This window comes from Colius striatus, chromosome 2 (genome assembly GCF_028858725.1).
Source record: "Colius striatus isolate bColStr4 chromosome 2, bColStr4.1.hap1, whole genome shotgun sequence".
Lineage (NCBI taxonomy): Eukaryota > Metazoa > Chordata > Aves > Coliiformes > Coliidae > Colius > Colius striatus.
Window position 1 is genome coordinate 59095947 of NC_084760.1, and position 13175 is coordinate 59109121.

The 13175-nt window shown below is 39.0% G+C and overlaps 1 protein-coding gene across 7 annotated transcripts in view; it reads left to right on the forward strand.

Moving 5' to 3' along the window:
* The window catches only part of L3MBTL3 (L3MBTL histone methyl-lysine binding protein 3), an 80688-nt gene extending 68240 nt beyond the window's left edge, over window positions 1–12448 (forward strand). For all 7 annotated transcript variants that reach the window (XM_061990685.1, XM_061990683.1, XM_061990687.1 and 4 more), the window contains exons 19-22: window positions 1366–1454; window positions 7499–7662; window positions 8564–8626; window positions 10574–12448. In XM_061990685.1, the coding sequence (XP_061846669.1) occupies window positions 1366–1454; window positions 7499–7662; window positions 8564–8626; window positions 10574–10717 (460 nt within the window). In that variant the 3' untranslated portion in view covers window positions 10718–12448. The remainder of the gene's footprint in view (window positions 1–1365; window positions 1455–7498; window positions 7663–8563; window positions 8627–10573) is intronic.
* The last annotated feature ends 727 nt before the right edge of the window (window positions 12449–13175 follow it).

Sequence of the window (13175 nt, forward strand, 5' to 3'; positions counted from 1 at the left end):
TAATTCTGAGGAAGGTACTATGGAGAAGTCCTTTATGGCACAGGAAGACATGCCCACTGTATATGTTCCACTTGCACTGGTTATCATACCACTATTATTTGTGTCCTACTGTACTAAAAATGCTGGATCTTCCAGTCTGTTGTGTTCCTTTTGTGCCATTAATTGTGTGTTAAATATAATTCTGTTGATGTCAACAAACTTACAGCTCCTCGCTGATTTTTTCCCCAAAGTCTTACTTGTATTTAATGGTATAAATAATATTTAATAGTATAAATGGAATTACACAGGCATGTTTCATTTGTGGGTTTGTGTTTTGAGGCTAGCTAATCTTGACGTCTAACAAGGTGTTAGCTCTAGTTTGGCTTCTTATCTATGTTTGGGCCACTTCTAAAAGATTTCTTTTTGACTTCTTTGATAGACAGTAAGTCATGAGTTCACGTAGTGGACTTTCTTATACTCTTGGCTTTAAGATCTATTCTGTATGGTTCCTACTTTTAGAAAATGTTCATTATGGTACCTCTAAGAGCTCTGCATCTGTACTAGTTGATTAAAAATTGGCCAAAGTGTTCTCAAGTTTTTAAAAGCAGAAGGAAATAAATACATGTCAGCAAGTTCATATAAGCTTCATTTCTGTAATAAGGCTGGAATTACTTTCTGAAGGCAGAGTTTGAAAAGGAACTTACTAGTGGCAGACTTTAAGATGCAAATACACCCACCTCCCTTTGAGAAGTTCTTTCTACTGCTGTTGCCTCATTTTTGCTCTTTGCAAATATTTAGGCTGGCAAAGCTGAAGGCCACAGGCAGCAAAGACTCTTTTATCTGGAAAAGAAGTAATGCAAAAACGGTAACAAAACAATACAGGTATTTGCAGTGGGATCATTTACAACTACACAACAGTGCAGTGTGACAGTATCTGAGTTCAGATGGAGTGGAGATGAAGTTTAGGGAGAGAAACAGGGAGGAGATGTTATTTCAAACAGCTCAAGAAATGACTTGGATAATCAGTAAGGCTTTGAAGGAGATGCAGCTCTATATGTGTTCTTCATTCTTCCTATGTTCTGCTGTGGACACATCCAGTGCCTTCATTTGTGTATTTTCCAGTTTCATTTATGAAGTCAAGTGTGTTGATAAAATGTACATAATCTTAGTTTATGCTACTCTGGAGCTTTCATTGCAAAATTCATGTCAGTAGTTATGCCATTGGTGTAAGTCAGAAATTAGGTCCTCACTTTTTTATTTTATGATGATGCAGCATCCTTTGTGTGGGAGTCCTGGTGTGTTAAAAGCATTGTTAGCAAGAGATGTCATCATGCTCGGTGACTTTTATTATGTATTAATAAAAAATGAACATCTTCTTTTCCTCAGTGGAGTACTACAAACAAAAGACTCCATAAAGAAAGAAGAGTGTGAAGAAGAGATGGAAAATAAGCTGCTCATTTCAAATGAAATTAAAGGTATATTGGCACTACTTCATTTGTTTCATATTAAAAATCCACAGAAATAAAGCAGCACAACGTTCCTTGAAATTCGTCATGAAACTACATTGCTACTTTTATTCCACATTCACTGTTCCTGCCTGGAAGTTTCTTAACAGCAACACTTTTTAGACCGTGTTTCTTTATCTTGTAATCTTCAAAGGTTTTGCCAAGAACTTTATTGCAGTTGTAAAGATGAGTGCAAAATGAATACTGGTATAAAAGTTTCATTTTGAGAATATTTTTCCACTGACTATTAAAAGTAGTTCATTAAACCAGTCAGAATTGTAAAGGTATAATGTTCACTTATTGCTTCAGAAGTATATTGAAAGAAAATTAAAACATTTTCATGTTAGAGGCGTAATACAAGGTTAAGATGATTTACCCAACCCAACCTCAATCTGTTGTGCAGTCTGATACTTTCCAGCAACTCATACGTAGAATGAGCCCTTTCTTACAAGTTTTACAGTGAGGTGACTTATCATTCTTATTTCATGGAAAAACTGAGAACTGTCCAGTCAAGTCCTTCAGTCACCTAGTAATCTTGATTAGGGTGGATGGACTTGGCATATGAAGAAAGGCTTAAACAAAATTAGGGAAGAGAAGGCTTGGTGGAATCTAGTCACAGTCCTACAGTAAGTAAAAGATAGTTACAGGAAAGGTGGAGGCACTCTCTCCTCCAGGGTGCACAGTGGTAGGGAAAAGCAGGAGTGGCCTCAAGTTGCTTCAGGGAAAATTCTGTCCGAATAAAAGAAGGAAGCTTCTCCCCATGGGAACAGTTGAGACAGGCTGCCCAGAAAATAGGTGGGATGTCTCTTGCTGGAAATATTTAGGACTTGGTTAAGAGATCCAGAGCCCTGGATAACTTAATCTAGTGCCCTGCTCCTGACAGAAGGTTGCATCATACGGTCTACAAGGTTCTCTTCCAACACAAACTTTTCTTTGATTAAGTGTTTCTATGTGTCTGCTTGTGCTGCTGTGTCAAAGTTCCTGGCTGTTCACTGATCCAGTTGGATAGATTGAGCTAGCTGTTCATTGTTCATTTTTTATCCTTGTTGTTTAGAAAAAAAGACTGAACAAATCCAGAATCATCGTCTTACGTTTGATAAATATTTTGCATGTGTGAAATGTATTATATTAGGCTAATTACTGAACTAAGTGCAGCTTTTGCTGCAATAATTTTATTAACTAGTGAAAATTCAATGAGAAGCTAAAGGTCTTGATTTCATAATTCAATAGGTTACGTTTTGGTTTGGATTTTTTTTGTGCAACACAAAATTTGTAAGACTTTTATCAAAATATTGAGACTTGAGTAACTGGTTCTTTAAGGACTGTCTTTCTCACCTTTTTTTGAGTGAGCTCATACATGTAAAACTAGGGAAATTCTTTAGGACTTGAGATAAAATTAAAGTAATAGTTTATTTTTGTTAACTGCTGATACGTTTCTTTTGTCTTAAGACCTCATTTGTCAGACAGCGTTTTACAGATATAAGTGGCAGTCTAAAGAGCATGTAAAGCAAGAAAGATTCCATTTATTACAAAAGCTGTGCAAAATCCAGGTTAACGGTGTTTTGAAACATGTTTTAGTTCAGAAATCTGGAGAAAATGAAGAAGTAAAAGAATAATCTGTCTAAAATAGATGAACAAAATAGAGGTTTTGGTCATTTGAAGTATTTTGTTTTAGCAGAATGGACACATACTGTTTCACACAAAAAATCAGAATCTTAACAGTTTGGGGCATTTTAAATTGTCTCCAATTGTTTTTTTGTTCAAAGTTTTGTGAAGTATTTTGAGTTTGGCAGAACTGGTGGTTTGAATAAGGTTTCACCAACACTAGGATACATTTCTGTGTAGGATCTTGCATAATTACATTCATAAAACTAGAACACTACCTTATGTTAATGATATAACATAGTTATCTATTTTACCTCCTTTTTATACACATAATTTTGTGCTATCATTTATTTAAATGTGTGGTAATAATTTTTAGGATGAAAATGGATCATTAAGTTCTTGCTGTTATAGTCATGGAAGACTTAAGCTAAAATTATGATGGATGTGCAGACTTTTATGAGCTGTGACGGCTGGTACCTGTGCTTGTTGCTCTATTTTTTCTGCACATCACGTACGCTATTATTTTTCAACCTGCTTTTGCCATATTCACTTGACCAGTTCTCTGCTGATTCTGTATAAGCCTGTACTGCTGTCTTCTTTTTTTGTTTTTGAGAAAGATTATTTTGAGCTAAAGAACATCTCTGACATCATGGCCTCTTCATAGTAGCTTTTCTACAGACACAAATTCTGTGTTTAAAATCCTGATAGATGCTAGAAGCCGTAATATGCAGGAGGGAATAAATAGTGTTAATGGTCTCTTAATGCCAGAAAATGTTCGCCATTTAGCTTCTTTGAAACATTAGGTTAAGTTATGTTGGAAGATGACTCACTAAGAAGACAGAGATGAATTAAGGAAGATATGGTTCAGGGAGAAGGATAAGGAAGTGTCATTAAGTATGAGCAAGAATGTAGAGACAAGTGGACTGATGCTGAAGCAAACTGTCAGCAGAGAACAGTGATCAGTGTTACACGTGAACTTACTGCATCCATCTCTGCTGTCTCCCATGGAGCTGGCAAGCAGATTTTGTTTCTTCACTTATGTGATTCAGGGAGCTTTTTGTGGCTCTGTGGTGGAACTGGCTAACCCATGGTGCACATTACTCAAGTTACTGTCACCTCGAATATCCACATTGAGACATAAGTTGGAGTACATCACGTATTTCCTCTGGCCCACACAGATTGCTGCTCTATGGGAAGCAGGGCTTGCAGAGTGAGGAATACCAGAGCCTGAGTGTAGGGAGACCTTTTAGATCTCTGAAAGTTACACACATAGATGGTAGCCGAAATACTGTGCTTTGCAAGCAGTTACCCACACTAAACCTACACTTCCTTTTGTCAAGGATGTGATTATACCTGCTACAGGGTTGGAGATTTCTTTTTTTCTTCCATCTAGTTGGGTAGATTGGCACTTTACATGTTCTGTTTGTGCAGTTCGTCTTTAGCTGTGAGGCAGATAGGACTCGGGCTGAGATGTAGAGGCGTTTTCCCCACATCTTCAAAGGTATCACGGACTGCATTCCTTTCCAGTAACTAGATTTCTCAAATGTGAATAGATGGGAGTGCCAGGTTTAACATTATGCAGTGTCACATTAGCAAACTTATTTTCTGCTGGCCTCATTCATAACCAGCTGACCTATGTTTGCTTGAAGTTTTCAAAAAAGACACAGCATGGACAGATGAACAGTGTAGATTTTTCATCTGGAACTGTTGGGATTTGACACAGGTGTAGACTGTTGAAAATGGAGGTATATGGGATAGATAGGTAACCTTAGCTGTCGTTGCTGCTGCTCAGTATGTGTGTACCTCTATGCTCCACTGTATACAAATGTTTAAATACATGCAAAAATGGAGTGCAGTTTGCTTGGAACTTTCTTCACACAGTATTGTCATCTGCTGTTTATGTTGCAGTATTAGTGTGTTACATGTTTTGCAAATGGAAAACAAGAAAAATAGCTAAATATTTTCAACTCTTTAAGAGGCCTTACTTAGAAAGAAAAAATTGGAGGATGAAGATGGGGAGCGGATTCAAGGGAGAAATGAGAAAGGTACTGTTCAGTAAAATACACTTTACATTCAACATGCTTGCTGCCTCACAAGCCTCTTTACTTTCTCACTGAGATTTTTAGTAGTAGTAGAAGCTCTAGGGAACATTTTAACAATAACAGTTGAGGCATAAACAGACATTTAGGGAACTGACTTCCAAGAGTATAAGAGTATGATGCTAGAAAAAAATTTAAAAGTCTATTTAAAAATTGAATCAGCAAGCTAACAAGACTTACTAAATGACCAAGAGACTGCTTCTGAATGATCAACATTGAAATAAAATAAGATTAAGTCTTCAAAGTAACAAAAAGTTAAGCTAGAAGAGCAGAACATCACAAGCAAATGTCCTACATCGGTCAAGTTATATATTTTAAACCACTCCTCTTGTGCTTGCAAAGATGTATGATAGAAGCCCTAGATGATAGACACAAATGTGTGAAAACTAGAACAGTTAGGATAGAGAGAGCTCTGAATAATAAAAACTTCCCCAAAATGGAAACAGAATAGAGCTGTAATAGAAATGAGTGACCCAAACAAAAATAGTACAAGAATTTATGAGTGATTCCATGAAGCCATGTTAGTAAGGACTATTCATAGAATCATAGAACAGTAGGGGTTGGAAGGGACCTTTAGAGATCATCTAGTCCAACTCCCCTGCAGAAGCAGGGTCACCTAGATCAGGTCGCATAGGAACATGTCCAGGCGGGTCTTGAAGACCTCCAAGGAAGGAGACTCCACAACCCCTCTGGGCAGCCTGTGCCAGGGCTCCCTCACCCTCACAGTGAAATTGGTTTTTTCTTGTATTTAAGTGGAACGTTTTGTGTTCCAGCTTCATCCTATTACCCCTTGTCCTGTTGCTAGCTACTATGGAAAAGAGGGATGTCCCAACCTCCTGACACCCACCAGTTAGATATTTATAAATGTTAATAAGATCTCCCTTTGATCTCCTCTTCTCTAGACTGAACAGCCCCAGTTCCCACAGGCTTTCCTCATATGAAAGATGTTCTATACCCCTGATCATCTTGGTGACCCTGTGCTGGACTCTCTCCAGCACTTCCCTGTCCCTCTTGAGCTGAGGAGCCCAGAACTAGACACAGTACTTCAGTTGAGGCCTCACCAGGACAGACTAGAGGAGGAGAAGAACCTCCCTTGACCTGCTGGCCGCACTCTTCTTGATGCATCTTGATGCATTCTATGATTCTGTGATCATTGTCATGTTCCCCATTACACTGTGCCTGTCCTAAAAGCCAGCTCTTTAAGTTCCCGAGCAGCTGTGAGGAGTTCTGTAATGTCAACTACAAACTTTTATTAAACAAATATCAATTTTTACAAACAAATCACTTGGGGGAGAGTGCCAGAAAAGATGAAGATAGTCTTCTACTACCATATGGCAGACAGCCCTTGCTATTAAAATATTAAAACTATTAAACTTATTGTTAAACTATTAAACATAGGTTGTTAGTTGTTCAGAAGTGAATTCCAGAGGTTTCCCACATTTTTACTCAGCAATGGGGAAGCATTCCGTGTGTAGCAGACATGTTGGTTTTGCACTTACAATGGATCTAAACGCACCTTACACAATTTGACATCACTCAAAGCATGCATTTTCACTCTCCGCTCCTACACACATCTGCAACTGCTGCTGCTCTCCAGATGGCAGAAGGAAGAGCAGCATGTGGCTGAAGCCACCCTCCCACCTATGAGGCCGGGGGGATGAGAGCTCATTCCTTCCATTATGGATTAAGTGAGATAAAAAAGGAAATGACTTTGTAGAAAATCTCATAGCAGCATGGAGGAGTTAAATGTTATTTTCCAAATAAAATACTCAGTTAAAGTGGGAGCAGAGAATCTGTGGGCATTTATGGGGTGTTTTTTCCTTAGAGGAACCGAAAAGCATTTTGTTGTGGATGAGGCATAAATGTTGTGTGGGCTGAAACTGTACAACTGATTCACTTGGAGTTTTGTAGCAGTGCAGTGCCGTTTTTGAAGAAGATAGAACAGCTCAACCCTGGAATTAAGTTACTTCTTTTACTACCATGCAACTATTAAATGTGGGTGTGATATATCAAAATATTTTAAATTATTTGACCTGTGGTGTGGTATGCCAACAGCTGTGTTGGCGTGGAATTGTGTTGTGTTGGAAGAGACTTTTTCCATGAAAGAGTAGTTGCATTTATATAGAGAAGATACCATCACAGTTATACTAGTGGAAGAACAGTCATGGCACTCTAATTCTGGTACAAGCAAAACTTTACAGCTTGTGTAAGGATGCCTGTAGATATCAGTAGAAGTGAATGGTTTTTTGCTGTGACTGATCCCATCGACTGATGGATTTAATGCTTGTTTCTTGCTTCCTTGTGTTGAAGATGTTGAAGAACCCAACACACAGAGACTTCTTTCTCAGCCAGTTATTGTGTCTTCCAAGTTGCAAATCCCTGGCCTACCCTTGCGCTGGGAACAGCAGAGCAAGCTCCTTCCAAGTGTAGCTGGGATCCCAGCCAGTAAAGTTTCAAAGTGGAGTACAGATGAGGTAGGTTTCTCCTGCATCTTTTATCTCACTGCCACTGCCCTTGAAGTCTTGTTTGATTCAGAGCTTTAGATTTGCCCCAGGGTTAATGATAATGCATTAGGATGAGAGTCAGGCCTAATGTAACAGATCCCCATAATGCCCGTTCAGCTACCATCCAGCTCTGGAATCTGTAAATGTTAATTCGTATGTGTATAAATAGCTACAGATGCAGATAGATATGTATGTGTGTGTATATATATTCACTAGGGTTAAAAAGGGGAAAAAAATATATGGCCCAGCAGATCAGGTGTTCAAGGTCTATGCTAATAACATCTAGCACCCACACAAACATTCTGGAAGAATGGAATAGGGGTCAGCATGGACAAAGGATACAGTAAGTCCATGACACCTGATGTCAAGATTAGAGCCCTTTCACTATTCAGATATGTAACAATGCTTGGACAGGCAGGGTCTAGTCCTTGCTTTTCTTTCAGAAGTACCTATGACTAAGGCAGTTTTCTTTAGTTGGGATCGCCTGTTACCAGAGGAAAAAAGCATAAACTTTGAAAAAGGCTTTGCCAGTCTCTGCACTTTAAAGAACAGAGAAGGTGGCAGCAACCATTTTGATTTGTGAAAAGTGCTTCACCAGGAGAAGGTCCATGATTCTGGATGTACCATGGATAAACTGAATAATTTTGGGAGTAGCCATAGCCCACTCTTAGATGTCCTGTGGACAAGAGTGACATGTGCTCTTTTAGTTTGCCGATTTTGTGAATCCTGCCCTTAAACACCCAGCTACATGACTCCATGCGCTTGTAAAAACAATAGCTAAAAAAATCCGCTTTGATCATTGCCAGCCTTTAAGACTATTTTAAGAAACCACTGATCTTACTACATCTTTTGTTGTATACTTTGGTGGCAGGTTTCCGAATTTATACGGAGTTTACCAGGATGTGAAGAACATGGCAAAGTGTTTAAAGATGAGGTGAGTGAGTTTTATTTCAAAAAGACGCAGAGTACAAAGCTTGGTGGAAAGATTGATTTTATGTCATCATTTAAAATACATACAAAAAAGCAGAATGAAGTGTATATCATTTCTAATATCCAAGAAGATTGTTGTCCCAAAGCTGTCATTAGGAAGTGATAGGGATTTTAGGTACAGTAGGCCTTTATAACCCAGGTTGGCGTTTTCTGTTCTGCTCTGAGGTTTGTTAGTTCTGTTAATACTTAGTTTCACTAAGGCTGTTTGATCGCAGATTTACAGAATGGATAGTTGAGGTGTTTATCCCAGTCAGACCACCTGAGTGGGCAGAGTACTGATAGTCTAATATCTCAAGTCAGCCAGCCTTTCAAGTGAAGAATAATTGTGGTACTTAGACTTGAGAAAGCACCTTCTGAGGAAAATGCATACAGATTGCTCAGCTAATCTCTTGCCACAAAAGTTTTCAGACTGTGTTGTAGGTTGTAATGACTATTACAGTTGGGTATCACAGGACTGACAGTCTTCATCTCTGGGCATTTCACACTTGTTTAGGCATCAGACATTTTACAATTGCAGCAGGCATGCAGATCACCCTGTGTCACTTAGGGTGTCACACCAATGAATTCAAGATCAGTAAAAGTTGGCTTACTGCTAATCAGGTTAGCAGGTGGAAAGTGCCACAGAAATGGATGAATCCTGAACACTTTCATTCTCAGAGGTGTAACAAAACACTTCTCATCCTTAGGATTCAGCTCACAGGCTGTATGAGTAGTAAACTAAACCTCTCCCAGTGAGGCCAGATGGCCTCAGTAGGTCTTTCAATAGGTCGAAGGTGCTGGCTCAAACTTTTGCTGTGGAAGTGAACCCTTATCCTGCTTATGTTAAGATGCTGCAAAAAGCTGGCCACCCTCACGTTCACACACTTCTGGTTCTGAGCCCATCCAGTCTGGCTTTGTGCATGTAATGAGTAGAAGGTAATTGCAGTTAACTGTGTGGTGCTGTTCTCACTGCACAGTTCTTGACTTACAGTGCTGGGGTGTAACTTGTAGGCTTTCTCTGCAGCTTATCTGATTGAGAAAGCCTGTCTTCTAGTCCCACAGAAACTTAATTAACACTGTTTTTGTCTCAAGTTATTATCTTTAAGCCTAAGCAGTGCTCCTAACTTAACCACAGTTGGCTCTTAGGCCTGGCTAGCCTGCTCATATTACACTGAAAATTTTGTGTAGATACCTAAGTGGCCTGCAGCTTACACAAGAAGTGTTGACCCCATTGAAGCCTTTAACTCTTCCTGTTCAGATTTAGCTCTCCTGCTGCCAGAGCGATTTGCTTACAGGAGAATATGTACTTGTAATGTTTATTAAAATAAGAACACTACCAAGCTGGCAGAAAAATATATTCACTGTTTTGAAATGCATTGTTTGTGTCAAAGAGGCAGCAGTTTTATGTAGCCTGGCTTCTGTTTACATCCGAGACCAAATTTGCTTTAATTTGCTATTTAATGAACAGAAAGGGGTGGCCAGAGTGGTTTCCAGTTCTGTAGCTGGGAGTGAAATCCAAAAGCTTGATTATAGAGGCTTGCATAAAGGGAGTAGCTAAGATGTTAAAAACATTGCAGTGCTACAGCACAGTTGAAGTCTGCTTCATTTGCCCACTTTGCTTTTCAATAGCTTTTACTTTACACTGTCGGTATGAAAATAGGAACTCTTTAGCTAAAAATTAGACAGACGGTTGTTTTCAAGCAGAAGGAAGGTCATCATCCTGTTCTTTTGGAATAGCTGATCTATCTTGAAGGGTTGAAATCAAAGGTGTCCTGAAAGCATTTGGAAGTGTTTCAGCTGTTCCTTTACACTGTCTGAAATTGCTGGGAATTTTCTTTTCATGTTTTCAGAAACATCTATACTGCTGCACCATGAGACCTATTAATAGCTTTGTGTGTTTTCTCTTTTAAAGCAAATTGATGGAGAAGCATTTCTGCTAATGACCCAATCAGACATAGTCAAAATAATGAGCATTAAACTGGGACCAGCCCTAAAAATCTTTAATTCCATTCTGATGTTCAAAGCTGCAGAAAAAAACTCACACAATGAACTTTGAAGGTAATGGAAAATGTGTTCAAGCCAGCTTTCTCCACTGGAGCTCATGTTTTATTCAAAGCACAAGGACTTGCAAAAACTGTTGGGTAAGGACTCTCAGAAAGAAAGAAACGTACGTTAAGCACTGGTGGACTATTTATATTCTCCTAGAACCAGTACACATCTGAATCCTTCTGGGAAGTGTTCAAGCTTTTGAGAAAGTACTGGTACTGTGTAACAACCGTGTCAGCTAGTCTTATTTACCAAACTAATGGCACTAATTCTCCATGGATGGTTGGGATCTCTAACTTTCTCTGGACAGCAAGAAAACTTTCATTAATTATTTATGCTGTATTATATAAGGGAACGTTAATATTTTCTAAGAATTCTTGGATTCTACTTCATGTACCCATTTTACTTGTCAGAAGCTTTTACTTTGTACTATCAAAATGAAAACTTGATTAGCCAAAAATTAGGCTACAGGTAGCCAGATGAGACTGTTACGGCTAATACGTATTTGTGCCATAGTTTAAAAACAAAACACTTAATGTTACATACGTGACACTTTATGCTATAGCATATAACTTTACAGATTATAAAACTGTCTGTTGGCTTGTAACAAAACAAACCTTGTTGGGGGTTGAAGTTATTATGCTTTTTTGATAACTGAATGTTTTTACTTTTGCACGATTACAAAAATGTTATGTGAGTTTTTCCACCAGCATATCTTTAATGTATTTTACCAAAAGATCAGTATAGAGAAGATTGCAACTGAAAAATAAAGTTTGACTTCATAGAAGACTTTTCGATTATGCTGCACAATACAGTCCCAGCCTTTTACACAGAAGCCTGCTACGGTCCTTCAGCACACGAAGGAAAATGGGTGTATTTTGAGGTAAGGGTGTTAGCAAAAAAGAAAAGGTATTCATTCACATCTGCACATGCCATTCTCCAGTATAGTGGAGGAAGACTGTGCTGAAGCTAGGACTGCTACTCTGGCTTCATATTCAGCAAAAATTTGTTTTCATGATGGTGGGAGAATGATTTCACCAACCACTTCCTATGTGGAAAATCTGATTTATAGATGAGTATGGCATAGAGGGACAGAGGCACATGGTGCATCACGTTCTAGGGTTAAAGTGTTTTTGTTTCACTGAGTCATTAGCTGCAGATGCCACCAGCAGATACTTGGGTGAGGCAGCCTGCTTCCTTGGAAGTGTTGTAAGGATTTGTCAGGGAAAGCCGTTGCACTTGGTATATGTATGTAAGATGTAAACCAGATGCACTTTAAATGGGAGAAAGCCTAGCTACCTGTATAGTGAGGACTGTTCCAGAATGCTACTCCTATAAGAAGAGAGAGAAGAGTTAGATGAAGATTTTTGGCAGCCCTCTTCTTAGCTCTGTGGTGGGCAGTTGCTCAGCCTTCAGAGCTGAGAACAAACAGAGCATTTCTGTTTTACAGAGCTGGGAGAATTTTACATCTTCCCACAGATTTTACTAGGCTGTTCTTTGGCTGGAGTTCCTTAAGATTTCAAGAACTCTCTGTGCCCCTTCCAGATCATGTAGGTGACTGGTACCTGCCGTAATATGAGGTGAAACAGGGTCAGTATGAAGTAAGTTGCATTGCTCTGTTAATTTCCTTCCATAGCATTGCATAAATAATATTTTTACATTTTGTTCAATATTTGTACATTCAAATTGCACTCTTATTGTACTACAATACAAATAAAAGCTGAACTGGAGCCGTCTCTTACATTTGTGTGTGCCCAGGATTCTCAGATGAACCCAGCTGTTCCTGAGGGGGTGTGTGGAGTAATTCCTCAGTGTATTTCAATGTTGACATGTGTTTGAAAGAACAACTTGACTATTGCTGCCTGCTCTCTTCCTAAACACTCCTGACGCTCACAGGCCACATGCTCTCACAGTCAGCATCCCATTTATGGACCTGGATTTTGTCACAGCAGATGAAGTTGCCCATGCAGATCAGTGAAATGCCAGATTCTTCTGTTTCCTTCCCTCTGTCTTCCCATGTAGTTTATTTTCGTTCCTCCTCTGTGTCTCTCTCATGTGCCAGCACTGTTGACTGCAGTGAGAACCAATGAAGATATTTGCTGCTTGACATAGATTACTTGGGGATGTTTGCAGCTTCCTGAGTTTTGATATGCCTACTTACAAAGTACTGTGGTCTGAGAAATGGGTTTCAGTTAATACTGTTTACAAGATGTAGAATAAACATCACTTAAATGATATAGAGCCCAACTTCTTATTCATACAGCTATCACTTAGCAGCAGTGAGGATATGCATAATCCTTGCTTTGTATCCTGTGTGATGAGGTAGCAGAGTGTAGCCACCTCTGTTGTAAAAAGTACACTCAACAAATTCACTTGGAAACTTAAAACACTCAGGAGACATACTGAATCTTCAAAACAGCAGTTGGTATTATTTTGTATGTGTTGGAGGTAGCCCAGCCATCACACAG